This window comes from Labeo rohita, chromosome 13 (genome assembly GCF_022985175.1).
Source record: "Labeo rohita strain BAU-BD-2019 chromosome 13, IGBB_LRoh.1.0, whole genome shotgun sequence".
Lineage (NCBI taxonomy): Eukaryota > Metazoa > Chordata > Actinopteri > Cypriniformes > Cyprinidae > Labeo > Labeo rohita.
Genome location: NC_066881.1, coordinates 27052804 through 27066817, shown reverse-complemented (window position 1 = coordinate 27066817; position 14014 = coordinate 27052804). Strand labels below are relative to the sequence as shown.

The 14014-nt window shown below is 34.2% G+C and overlaps 1 protein-coding gene across 1 annotated transcript in view; it reads left to right on the top strand.

Annotated features, from left to right (window-relative positions):
• Positions 1–14014, top strand: part of lmbrd1 (LMBR1 domain containing 1) — a 123451-nt gene that overhangs the window by 82635 nt on the left and 26802 nt on the right. Inside the window, exons 12-14 of the mRNA XM_051126451.1 lie at positions 2921–3025; positions 3932–4081; positions 7549–7630. Coding sequence (XP_050982408.1) covers positions 2921–3025; positions 3932–4081; positions 7549–7630 — 337 coding nt within the window. The remainder of the gene's footprint in view (positions 1–2920; positions 3026–3931; positions 4082–7548; positions 7631–14014) is intronic.

Sequence of the window (14014 nt, the reverse complement as noted above, 5' to 3'; positions counted from 1 at the left end):
ATTAACTGAGTTTTTGCTTGAAACAAGCAAAATAATCTGCCAATGGGGTAAGCAAAGTAATCTTGTTTTCTGCTTGAAATAATTAGATTATTTTGCAGATTATTTTGCTTGTTTTAAGCAAATACTCACTTAAATTTGATGTCTTTTTTCTGAAAACAAGACAATAATTTTTGCTTGTCTAGAAAATCCTTCTTGATTTAACACTTTTTAGATATTTTGGCTAGAAACAAGACAAAAAATTTAAATAAGAAAAGCATTTTTTGCAGTGTAGTAAAACGCTGTCCGTGATTAATTTTAATAATCTCCTCCCTTAAATTTTGCGTCTGAAAGGGAAACTCCTACAAATGCATATTCAGCAAGGTCAGGTGCAAAAATAAAAGTGTCCACGCCTTTTCAGTACCTGACAGTACTATTTTAACGCCAAAAGACGGTTTGCACTAGGGCAGGCTGTTACTAAAACTGGCCCCATGTCTGATTATTATGTAGTGGCCTATAAATGTTAAATAAACTTAATGAAAAGCATCATGAGATGCTTTTAAAGCAGCACTATGTAAATTTTGGCACTCAAGCGGTTAATAAACAGATTTGCATGCGTAGAACATTTTAACCGGAGCTACTTCTCTAAGTTTATGCCTATGGCGATTTATGCAGGAATGTGTTCCTGTGCAGCGGTGATGACCCAACCAGGTTACAATATTCCAAATATAAGCACTTATTATAAGTGTACCGTAGTGATTTGGGATAAGACAAAAACACAGTTTGGAAGATGAATTCATGATGTACTCACTCATACATTTTGCAGATTTTGAACACAGAAAAAGTTACATAGTGCTGCTTTAAAGCCGTATTGAAGAGTTTCACATTTGTGCCCTTTTTGGTTGCTTTTCTTCTTCAGCTTTTTAATATTTAATAAGAATGATTCATTATAAATTAAAAGTTTTTCAACTAAAAATTGCAACAAAAAGAATTTTAAATTTTGTTTTCTAAAGAATACACTCCCATTCAAAAGTTTGGAGTTAGTAATATGTTTTTAATGTTTTTGATAGGCTTTGAAATGTTATTAAAATGTTAAATTATTGTTTTCTAATTTCATATTTTAAATGTAATTTATTCCTGTGATGCAAAGCTGAATTTTGAACATCGTTACTCCAGTTTTTAGTGTCACATGATCTTTCAGAAATATTTTTAACGTGCTGAGTTGTTTTTATCAGTGTTGTGCTGCTTAACATTTTGTGGAAACTGTTCAAAAGAATTAATTAGAATTAAGATTAATTTAAAGCACCTTAGCTAAAGAAAAGTATTTGTTTCTTTCATAAAAAAAAAGAAAAGTTTTGAACGGTAGTGCATGTCAGCACAACTTGTATTCGTCTGAAAGTGTTTAGGCAAAAGCTGTCAGATCAAAAGGGTTTTAACATCATGAAAAACATAAATTTACTCAGATGTGTCCAAAAATTTTCGGCAGTTAGTGTACATCATCAATAGCAGTTTACTTCCTCTAATTAGGCTGTGTTGCTTGAGTGTAAAACATTCTAAACAAATAAATGAGCATTGGGTAGATTTGAATGTAATATGGATTTGTATGGACAGAGAAGCCCAGTATAATTTTTTTATAAACATTTTCTTTGCTTACTCTTTTTTGTATTGTGAGACGGGTTGAAATTAGAACGTACCCTCAAGTTTTTGTGCTACTGAAAGAAATCAGCACCATTTAGATATGCATTTTACTGGATTTAACTAAACATTCAATTTATTGCAAGGCTGTATGTCTTAGATTTCTAATGCTTGGCAGTTGTAGTTTTAGGTTTATTTGTGTTTGCATTTATCAAAACAGAACGCAGGAAATGTGATGACACTGAACCTCAAGTACAATGTCCAAATTCTTGAAATGAAATAAAAGACCCTGAACAGTCTGTAGTCTATGGCCGCTTGCCGCATAAAAAGATGTGATGACCTCTGAATTAAGTGCTATTTGTGAATCAGAAATAAGCGCTTTTCATCATTTAGTGCTTTCGGAAGAGATTTCAAATCCTTCAATCTTCTTCAAGTAGCACAATGATCAGTTTCCATGTGCTTGAATAAAATATGATCACTTGTTTCACTCGCTACTTCAGATGGCTTGATTAAACCAAATTGTTCAGGAATCCAGACCATTGATTTCTGCAATTAGGCCTTGTGAAAAGGGAAAAAGAAAAGTAATTTGCAAAAGGATAAGACATGTAGGCCGGAGAATTATTGCTCGTGCTTCCAGAAACATTTTTAATTTGTACTCCATGATGTCACTGGACCATCTTCCGAGGGTAGCAGGTAAGGTCAGTGTGTGTTTTGCTCATTTCCAAAACAGCATTTCAGCTCCAGCGGAGTTATGGAGGACAAGCTGCCAACGGAAGAGGCATTGCCGTTTCTACGAGCCAGCAACTCTTCCCGGAACAGGCTGATCATTTTTAGCTTGACTTTCAAACAGTTCTGCCATGTACTTCCTGTGGCTCTTTTGAGATGAAATACATCGAAAATAGTCGGGATTGCTGAAAGATCACCTCCGAGTCGTGGAGCGATACATCTCTAGCACAGGAGTGACAGTATTTTAGGCCACCGCTGAGAGTGTGAGTGTGTATATATATCCTTTGTGCCTCCAGCATTGTGTGGTTTGTGAAACATGCATCACTTACTCTGAAAAGCACTCTGGTACACAAAGAAAAAGGCTGGGAAAGTGGACAGCACTGTCATGCCCTTCCAGCCATCTTCATTGTCAGGGTAATGGTTCTTTTAGTTGACGCTCGGGCCTGAAAAGTGTGTTGTGTGTAGATGAATAGAGGCTGCATTGTAGTTCTAGTGAATGGCTGAAATTGATCAAGAACTTCTAAGTTTGTGTATTTGTGGGGTTGGTGTCCAAAAGTGGTTGATTTTTCTTTTCTTTCTTCAGGTTTTCCCATTGGACTATGTTCTCATTACCATCATCACCATGTACTTTGTCTTCACCTCCATGGCTGGGATCCGTAACATGGGGATTTGGTTCTTCTGGTTACGGGTGAGACACATATAAAACTTTATTAAAAGCATTTTTATGCTAATGTGAGTAGTGTTGTACTGAATTTTAATGATGAAATTTGGCCATTTAGTTTGTATAGGTAAAATTTAAGTACATTGGGACTACAAAAACTTCCTCTTTCGTTCCGACAGTTTTTTAAATACTATTTTAAAAGTTATATGCTGATTTTTGTTTGTATATCAATTAATTTTTATAGTATTTTATGTAATACATATTTAACATTAATTAAAAATAAAACTTTGTTTTTCATTACAATAAATAACAGTCATTTCCCTTTTACAGTTGAGGTCAAAAGTTTACACGTTGCAGAATCTGAAAAAAATGTTAATTATTTTACTAAAATAAGAGGGATCATACAAAATGCTATTTTTTATTTAGTACTGACCTGAATAAGATATTTCACATAAAAGACATCAAAGACATGTATGTAAACTTTTGACCTCAACTGTATGTGCTCAAAATACATTGAAAATAGTAATATTGTGAAATAGTTTTACATATGTAAGCATATGTATATGAAATATGTTTTTATATGTACGATAAAAAAATAATAATACTTGGTTTTCCAACATTTACTGTTGGACAAGAATTGTCTAGCAGACCTTAGTAATGCACTTTGAAGAATTTTGATTATTCATTTCAGCAATTTTAGTTTGTGCATTAACTATACCCTTTACCACGAAAAATGTTTTCATCTCAGTTTTGACCCTGTTTGTTTTTTTTTAAATATCCATTGTTGCAGTTCTGCTATATCTATCCTTGTTTTTGTTGCTTTTAATGCAACATTATTTATATAGTGTGCATTTCTGCACTTTAGAGTGCTGTAGACTAATAGTACTTATAGTCATTTGAGTAATATAAGGATGTTTGTTTGTTTTTGTGCAGCTGTATAAGATCAGACCCCAGAGAACCCGTCCACAGGCCCTCCTCTTCCTCTGCATGATCCTCCTCCTCATCGTCCTCCACACCAGCTACATGATCTACAGTCTGGCCCCGCAATACGTCATGTACGGCAGCCAGAAATACCTGCTGCAGGTGAGATGTGCGCTTGTTTGTGTAACAGTCAATCCCCGGTGCTGCACGGCATCAGGATTACAGGATTACAGCTGTCGTATTCTAAGCAAACAGGGCCCACGTCGGTGACATAAGTATGTAATGATCAACCCTTTACAAAGCAAGTGTTTGAAAGCCTTTCAAAACCTTCTCTCCCGACTCTTGAAAACCCATTAAAGGCATTTCTGCGTCTGTTATTTATTTATTTTTGCCTCTTCAAAGCTCTGTTCATTCATATGAGGTTAAAAACTGTCCGACGTCTTTGACCTGATCATGTTAAGTGTGAAAACTTTACTGTGAATCTATACGTCTTTCCATATGTAGCCTAGCAACTGCTGATCGACTTTTGGCACAAAATCTGGCCAGGTTATTCAAGCCAAGAACCACCTACTTAGACAGGAAGTAGGACTTCAGACTTAGACTTTCAGACCTAGATGTGACGCCTTTGAATTCTTTCTTTGTTTTTGTGTGCTAAATTACAATAATAGATCATCGTGAAAAAACTCAGGAATTTAGAAAAACCCAGCCAGTCTTGACGTGTCAATATCAGTCAGCGCTTGCCATTTTTGTGCGAACAATGCATCAGGTGGTCGCCGAACAGACTGTGAAGGATCCATGGGAGGCTGTGGCTGAAACTGACAAACTCTTCATCAATCAAATCTGATTTCTCTTCACTTCCTGGAAGGGTAGCAGTCATTCTGCATCTATCCAGCGGTGCATGTTATCCCGTTTGATTACTTCCAAAAGTTATGCTGCCTTTGCGTAAATACAAGCTCAAATGAAGAGTAATTTGCTGTGAGGCTGACAAGCTGTCAGAAAGCTGATGGGGCAAATCGTCTGCCGAGGACAGAGAAGGAAGAACAGCTCGCGGCAAGATCGAACCTGTTCTACTCAGTAAACATCACAGCATGTGTCGAAATCTGACCAATTACAGCCGTCCTTCGCCCCTCTGCAGCGTCAGATGTAAATATTGAAATAAGCATAAACGAAATACGTGTTTTGCAGGGTTGTGCGTCATGCAGAATTGAATTGAGGATGCTTTTTAAATTCCAATTAGATTCCTGAATTAGAACTGATGTAGCAAACAGGATACAAAATTGGAATTTAAATTGGAATGGTGGGAAGAGTAATTTACTGAAGCGCAATTCCAAGTCTAATTTTTAGTAGCTAAAAATGTAAAAAGTAGTTTGCATTGGATTTGTGATTAAAAATAAAGTATTATTTTAGCTAATTTTAGCTTTATTATTTAGATTATTTATATATTTTGTTTCAGTCTTGGCAGAAACAGTAAGAAAAAACACTTATCCAAAATCCATTTTACACTTTTACACAGAAATATCAGCCACTGGTAAAATGCAAAAATGTAATAAATATACATATATACTGTGTTTATAAAAATAGTATATATACAAATATATGAATATAAACTGCCATTCAAAAATTTGGGATCAGTAAGATTTTTAATGTTTTTTAAGAAGTCTTTTCTGCTCATGAAGGCTGCTTTTATTTGATTTAAAAATACAGACAAAAACGGTAATATTGTGAAATATAATTGCAATTTAAAATAATGGTTTTCTATTGTAATTTTTTAAAAATAGAATTTATTTATATGATGCAAGCAGAATATTCAGCATCATTACTCCAGTGCACATGATTCTTCAGAAATCATTCTAATATGCTGATTTATTATCAATGTTGGAAACAGTTGTGCTGCTTATTTTTTATTTATTCATTTTTTTTTTTAAATCTGTGATACTTTTTCATGATTTTTTGATTAATAAAAAAATGTAAATGTAAACGTATTTTTAAAATGTAAAATGTATTTATTTTTTATTAATAAATTATTATTAATTTATTTATTAGCATTTATTTTATTTTTGTAACAATATACACTACTGTTTAAAGTTTGGGGTCAGTAAATTTTTTTCTTTCTTTCTTTCTTTCTTTGAAAGAAATGTATACTTTTATTCAGCAAAGATGTGGTAAAGTGATAACAAGTGATGGACTTTTATTGTTAGTAGAGATTTTTATTTTGAATAAATGCTGTTCTTTTAAACTTTTTATTCATCCAAGAATCCTGAAAAAAGTATCACAGGTTCCAAAAAATTATTAAGCAGCACAACTGTTTCCAACATTGATAATGAATTAGCATATTAACATGATTTCTGAAGGATCATGTGACACTGAAGACTGGCTTAATGGCTGGTGAAAATTCAGCTTTGCATCACAGAAATAAATTATATTTTAAAGTATATTAAAATAGAAAACTCTTATTTTAAATTGCAATAATACATTTTATAATATTACTTTTTTTCTGTATTTTTGATAAAATAAATGGAACATTGATCAGCATAAGAAACTTCTTTAAAAAACATTAAAAAATTATCCCAAACATTTGAACGAAGTTGAGGACTGTGTATTAAGTTTATTTATATATATGTGATATTAAATGGTGAGAAATGTGAGACTTCTATTTATAAAAATAATAATTTGAATCATAAATACACCCAGATGGTTCATATATTTACTTTTAACAAATGAGGTTTACTCATTTTATCATCCAGCATAAACAGCAATGCATTATCTCTAAGCACATGCAATGCGTAATTGAAACTGTAATTGTATTTCTGAACACATTCCCATAATGTAATAACCCAAAAAGCTTATGAGTCAGTCTGTCTCTTTTAATTAGTACGTGTCACATGAAATTATGCAGAATGAGTCAGTCAGAACTTTCTTTTTTTTGCTTTGCTTTGCTTTGTTGTCAGTATTCTTGTAGGAGAGTGTTCTGGAAATATAAGTGTTGTTTATACTCACTCACGTCTATGTTGTTTTAGCACTAGTTTACTGAAGGAATTATATCAGTTGGGTTCAATTATGAATCAAGTCTTTAAAATGACTAAACTGTGTTTGCCTGTACCACATGTTTGCATATGACAGGTTATAATGCTCTTCTCCATCATTTGATAAAGCATTACTGCCAAGATCAATGTAAATGTTTTTTTTTTTGTTGTTTTTTTTTTGTTTTTTAATGAAATAGCATTTACAAGCTTTCCTTTTAGCGTTAACTCTGCCACATCTTTGCACCAATGCACATAGCAGAGTTTTGTTAATGAGTCTCATTTAAATAAACCAGAAAAGAATGACAGTGACTTAATTTAAATATTACAGCATGGCTATTTTAATCTTTAGTAGCTGGTTAAACTGGATTGTGGGTGGTTAGTGAGTAAGATATGAGAATAATGTGCACAAAACAGCTTTGTACATTTATTATTAAGTGAATGTGAAAAAAAGACAAATATCAGATCACAGTGGTAATGTTTTACAAATGCTTATGTAAAAAACTTATTAAAAACGAATCATATTCCTTATGTTTAACTTTCATACTTTTACAGTCCTGTTCCATAGATCAGATTGGGTTTATTGAGTTTTTTTTTTTTTGTGCCCAGACTCCCCTGCCTACAGCAGACCCATCACAGGGCAATCACTCCGCTGCCATCACTAAGATATGTGACGCAGATGCTCCTGAAGGTAAGACCGCCATTCTTTATCACCCACAGAGTGACTGACTTAAGGAGTTTTGAAGAGGTTATATCATGGAAAATGTATCATGGAAAGTTTTTTGCTTGCCTGTTTGAAGGTTTGATTTTTTTTTTTTTTTTTTTTTTTTTTCTGCAAAGAAGCCAGTAATAACAGAGGTCATTTACAGATGTTACTCATCCAGAATAATACTTTTACCCTTTACTTTACTTTACTTTTACTCTGTTACACAATACACTGTATTGTAAATTTACAAATTTAACAGGTGTGCAGTATAAATTTTATTATTGTATAAACATTGTAGTGAAAGCATATTCAGTCTGGAATCTGCGGATATGCAGTGTCACATTACTTAATATTTGTCACAAATACAAATGTTTGAAATTTACTATTTTCACATCTGACTGATTTGTATTTGCCGCTGCTGCTTTAATGCTGCGGTAAGACCGGCGGTAACAGGCATTCTCATTGACTACCTACTGTATATATGAACGTGTTAAATGTACATTAACAAAAGCATCCTGTTCAGTTGCACAAAAATGGGTCTGATATGCGTTTTTGTGCAAGAAGTCTTGGCTAACATTACACAGAAAGTGGACTTCAGGGGGGGAAAAGTAGTGCATTGCCCATTTAAAGAGTCTGTGGCTGTGGAGCACAGCTATGACTGCCCACATTTTTCACACTTGGTTCATATTGTTCCCATTCATTTTCTTCATTGTGATTAAAAAAAATCAGTAAAGGTTTCTAAGCCGTGAACTAAACCGACCAACTCTGAGATGAATGACCACAATACAAACCTGAAAAGGACAAAAGATGTACTACTGTTCAAAAGTTTGGGGTCACTAAGGTTCAAAAGTTTGTAATTTCTATTTCAGATAAATGCTGTTCTTTTGAACTGTCTATTTGTAAAAGAATCTTGGAAAAAAAAAAAAAAAACGTATCTTAGTTTTCACAATGGAAGCACATTTTGTATGGAAACCCATTTCTGTCACTGAACTTGCATTTCTAAATCTTTTATCAGAATTGTGAGGTTATAACTCATAATATGCAATTGTGAGTTATTAAGTCAGAATTGTGAGATAAAAATGTGCAATTCTGAGCTTCTGACTTTATAACTCGCAATTCTGAGAAAAAAAGTCAGAATTTTGAGATATAATCTTGCATTTGGAAGAAAAAATCTGAATTGCGAGATACAAACTCGCACTTGTGAGAAATAACCCCACAATTGACTTTTTTCTCAAAATTACAAATTTATATCTCGCAGTTGTGACTTTTTTCTCAGAATTGTCTCGCAATTGTGACTTTATTTCTCATAAATGCGAATTTGTCTTGCAATTCAGATTTTTCTTGCAATTGCGAGTTTATATCTCACAATTCTGACATTTTCTCAGAATTGTGAGGTTATAACTCATAATTGTGACTTTATAACATGCAGTTGTGAATTAGTAAGTCAGAATTGTGAGATATAAATTCACAACTCCGAGAATCAAACTATATAACTCGCATTTACGAGTTTATATCTCACAATTCCGAGAAAAAAGTCAGAGTTGCGAGATACAAACTCGCACTTGTGAGAAATAAAGTCAAACTTGCGAGAAATAACCTAACAATTGACTTTTTTTCTCAAAATTACAAATTTATATCTCGCAGTTGTGACTTTTTTCTCAGAATTGTCTCGCAATTGTGACTTTATTTCTCACAAATGCGAGTTTGTCTTGCAATTCTGACTTTTCTTGCAATTGCGAGCTTATATCTCACAATTCTGACATTTTCTCAGAATTGTGAGGTTATAACAGAATTTTCACTTTAAAACATGCAATTGCGAGTTAAGTCAAAATTGTGAGATACAACTCTGAGAATCAAACTATATAACTTGCATTTACGAGTTTATATATCAATTCTGAGAGAAAAGTCAGTTGCGAGATACAAACTCGCATTTGTGAGAAATAAAGTCAGAATTGCAATAAAAAAACTTAAATTTCTAAATAAAATTCTGACTTGTTTTCTCGAAATTACGTTTATATGTCGCAAATTGTGACTTTTTAATTTTGTCTCGCAATTGTGACTTTATTTCTCACAAATGCGAGTTTGTGTCTTGCAATTTTGACTTTTTTCTTGCAAGTATAAGTTTATATCTCACAATTCTGACATTTTCTCATAATTGTGAGGTTATAACTCGTAATTTTGACTTTATAACATGCAATTGCGAGTTAAGTCAGAATTGTGAGCTATAAATTCACAACTCTAAGAATCGAACTGTATAACTCGCATTTACGAGTTTATATCTTAAAATTCTGAGAAAAAAGTCAGAGTTGTGAGATATAAACTCGCAATTGCAAGAAAAAAAGCCAGAATTGCGAGATACAAACTCATATTTGTGAGAAAAAAAGTCAGAATTGTGAGTTTGAATTACACAAAAATTTACAAGACAGAAAATGTTTTATTTGGTGACAGAAACAGGCTTCCATGGTTTTCAACATTCATAATAAGAAGAAATGTTTCTTCAGCACAAAATCAATACATTAGAATGATTTCTGAAGGATCATGTGAACATCACATGAATACATTAAAATAAATAAAAATATTTGTAAAAATTAAGTAATGTTTAAAGTATATAAAAACAGAAAACAGTTGTTTTAAATTGTGACATATTTCACAATATTACTTTTATTGTATTTAATCAAAGAAGTGCAGACTTGATAGCATAAGAGACTTACTGACCCCTTAAGAGACGTAAAAAAAAAACCTTTTACCGATACTGACCCCAAAATTTTGAAAGGTTGTGTACTGTATATGCCTGTGTATTTTTCATCCCTACTTATCCAATGAGCTTTGTGAATTTTGCAACAGAATCAAAAACTATAAATGTAAAAGCAGTAAGCTTATTGTAAAATAATTGCATTCATTTGTATTGAAGTAATTTGAGAGGCTTGGTTACATCATTCTCAGTGCTTCATGGGAGTGAATCTCTTTCGATTTACGTTTTCATGGTAATAGCAATTGGTGTCTTCAGAATTATGAGTAGTTTAGTTCTTCACTGGGAATTCTGCAATTAAACTCGACTGAAATCACACTAACAAGCGCATATATCTCCCAATAACAACCTCAGAGCTCATAGCAGGTCTGTTTTGAAAGGTTTATTTGTCATTGTTCAGCATCAGTTACTCTATAGAAAATGAACAGGATTTCTACTTCTGGAACCCAACTGCTCTGCTCTATTCTCACCCATTATAAATGCGACAAACTGATGTTTACTTGTTCTTTCTGAACTGGCTGTTTTCTCGATTACAGTGCTGGCCATGCAGATACAAGTTTGTCTATGTATCAGTCGCTCCCCGATCCAAACAGTTCTAAATATTTATTTGTATGTCAGTTATGAGAGATGAGCAGAGCACTCAGTAAATAGAACGAAATGGATTTTGCACAGGGCAGTATGAAGAAGAAGCAGTAGCTATTAATGACGCTAGATATGAGATGAAATCGTAAACCGGCAGGAGACAGACTCTGAATCTGAATTGGAGATCAAAATTGTTTCAGGTGTGACGGACCATTGCTTTTTCTGAATGTATTGGTGTTTGGTTTTGTGTGCTCAGTCAATGAGGAAAGACTGTAAATAGTCTTGATAATACAAAGATATGAAGTCAGATATCGTGCCTGCAGAACATGACCCTTGACGCTTTTCTCTGCGTTCATTACGGCAAATAACAGTCTGTCGGAGGGAGATCTACATTAATTAAAATGCTGTAAAAAGTGTTAATTACGATCTATAAGGTTAATTGCCACTATACATTTGCGGTTAATTGCAGATAGATCTGTGTGTTTTCAGCGTGCAGTGCACAGAATCTAGTTCAACATTAGATACTGCACTCTTGAGATTTTACTCTCACGATGGCGGAAGAGGAAAAAAGGCAGCTGAAAATGCTGAATGATGTTGGGATTTACTGTAAAAGCTTTGATTTAGTGTTTTAACAGCGTGGTATCGTGCTCTGCATTGTGATGAGTGATTTTAAGCTCTTTAACATCTAGTTAATTTAATACCAGGTCTGTCTCTTAGTGTGTTTTTGACACATTTTTATATGAGATGAACTTCAAAACCTGGAAAATGGAGCTATAAGTTATTCCGTAATGTCACGGTGGATTCGGATCGCATTGGTTATGGTTTGATGTACTGCCGTGCAGCCTGAGCGTGCAGCCATGATACTATTTTCTATCCAGAGGAGGGCACTCCGATATTACATTCCAATCTCATTGGAGGATATTGGAATAATAATGAAATCAAAGATATTAATATGCAATTGGATCAGCGAACCAAGAAGAAGTGGCCAATCTTCTTTAATGTCCTTAAGACGTGTCCTCCATCAGCTGTAACCTTTCTTAAAATACATCTTTCTATGCTGGGCTAGATTCCACCTGCTAATTGCTTCTCACTCACTTCAGGTCCTCGGATTGTGCCAGAATATCAGACTGGCAGGCTCAGAAATTTTTCTGCTCTCCATTTTTATAGGCTGCTATTAAAAATTCAGGTCATGGTAGAGCTGACTTCAGCCGCAAAGTGATCGTATTAGCTAGATAGTTTACACTTTATGAAGAAAATGCTCAAAACTGTCACAGTGCTAGTGGTGTTCTAAGGTGTTCTGAATGGTTCTAAGCATCTTTCTACACTGTTACTAGGGTGTTCGAGGTGGTTGCTAAGCTAAATAGTTTTTTGAATGTTTCTACACTGTTGCTAGGGTGTTCGAGGTGGTTGCTAAGGTGTTATAAATGTTTTTTAGCATATTTATATGCGGTTGCTACTAGGGTGTTATAGATGGTGTTTCAAATGTTTTTATGTTTCTGTGCTGTTGCTAGGGTGTTCGAGGTGGTTGCTAAGGTGTTTTAAATGTTTTTGCCATGTTTCTGTGCTTTCTCTATGATATTCTAGGTAGTCGCTAGGCTAATTGTTATATGCAAATGCTAAGGTGTTCTGAATGTTTTTATTAGCATGTTTCTGTGCTGTTACTAGGGTGTTCTAGGTGGTTGCTAAACTAAATAGTTTTTTGAATGTTTCTATACTGTTGCTAGGGTGTTCGACGTGGTTGCTAAGGTGTTCTAAATGTTTTTTTTAACATATTTTATATGCGGTTGCTGCTAGGGTGTTATAGGTGGTGGTTTCAAATGTTTTTATGTTTCTATGCTGTTGCTAGGGTCTTCGAGGTAGTTGCTAAGGTGTTTTAAATGTTTTTTGGCATGTCTGTGCTTTTTCTATGATATTCTAGGTAGTCGCTAGGCTGATTGTTATGCGAATGCTAAGGGGTTCTGAATGTTTTTACTAGCGTGTTTCTGTGCTGTTACTAGGGTGTTCTATGTGGTTGCTAAGCTAAATTGCTTTTTGAATGTTTCTACACTGTTACTAGGGTGTTTTAGGTGGTTGCTAAGCTGAATTGTTTTTTGAATGTTTCAGTATTGGTGCTAGGGTTTTCTAGGTGGTTGTTAAGATGAGATGTTTTGGCATGTTTCTACACTGTTGCTAGGGTGTTCTAGACTGTTGCTAAGGTGAAATGTTTTTGGTAGGTTTCTACGGTGTTGCTAGGGTGTTCTTGGTGGTTGCTAAGGTGAATTGTTTATGACATATTTCTATGCTGTTGCTAGGGTGCTCTAGGTGATTACTAAGGTGAAATGTTTTCGGCATGTTTTTATGCTATTGCTAGCGTGTTCTAGACTGTTGCTAGGGTGTTCTAGACTGTTGCTAAGGTGAAATGTTTTTGGTAGGTTTCTACAGTGTTGCTAGGGTGTTCTTGGTGGTTGCTAAGGTGAATTGTTTATGACATATTTCTGTGCTGTTGCTAGGGTGCTCTAGGTGATTACTAAGGTGAAATGTTTTCGGCATGTTTTTATGCTATTGCTAGGGTGTTCTAGACTGTTGCTAAGGTGAAATGTTTTTGGACTGTTCTGGGTGGTTAAGGTGAAAGGTTGTTGGCATGATGATTTTTTTTTGCCCAGGTGTTTTACGCGGTTGCCAAGGTGAATGATTTTCAGCAAGATTATTCTGAAGTGTTCTAGGTGACTGCAAAGGTAATTTTTTTTTTTTTTTTTTTTTTTTTTTTTTTTTTTTTTAATACATGTTTCTGTTCTGTTACTAGGGTGTTCTAGGTGGTTGCTAAGCTAAATTGTTTTTGGAATGTTTCTACACCTATGTTTCTAGATGGTTAAGGTAAGTGGTTTTCAGCATGGTTATTTTTTTGCTTTGGTGTTCTAGGCAGTTGCGAAGGTAAATTGTTTTTGCCATGTTTCTGTTCTGTTGCTAGGGTGTTCTAGGTGATTGCTAAGGTGAAATGTTTTTGCCATGTTTGCCATGTGTGCTGTTGCCAGGGTGTTCTAGGTGGTTTCTAAGCTAAA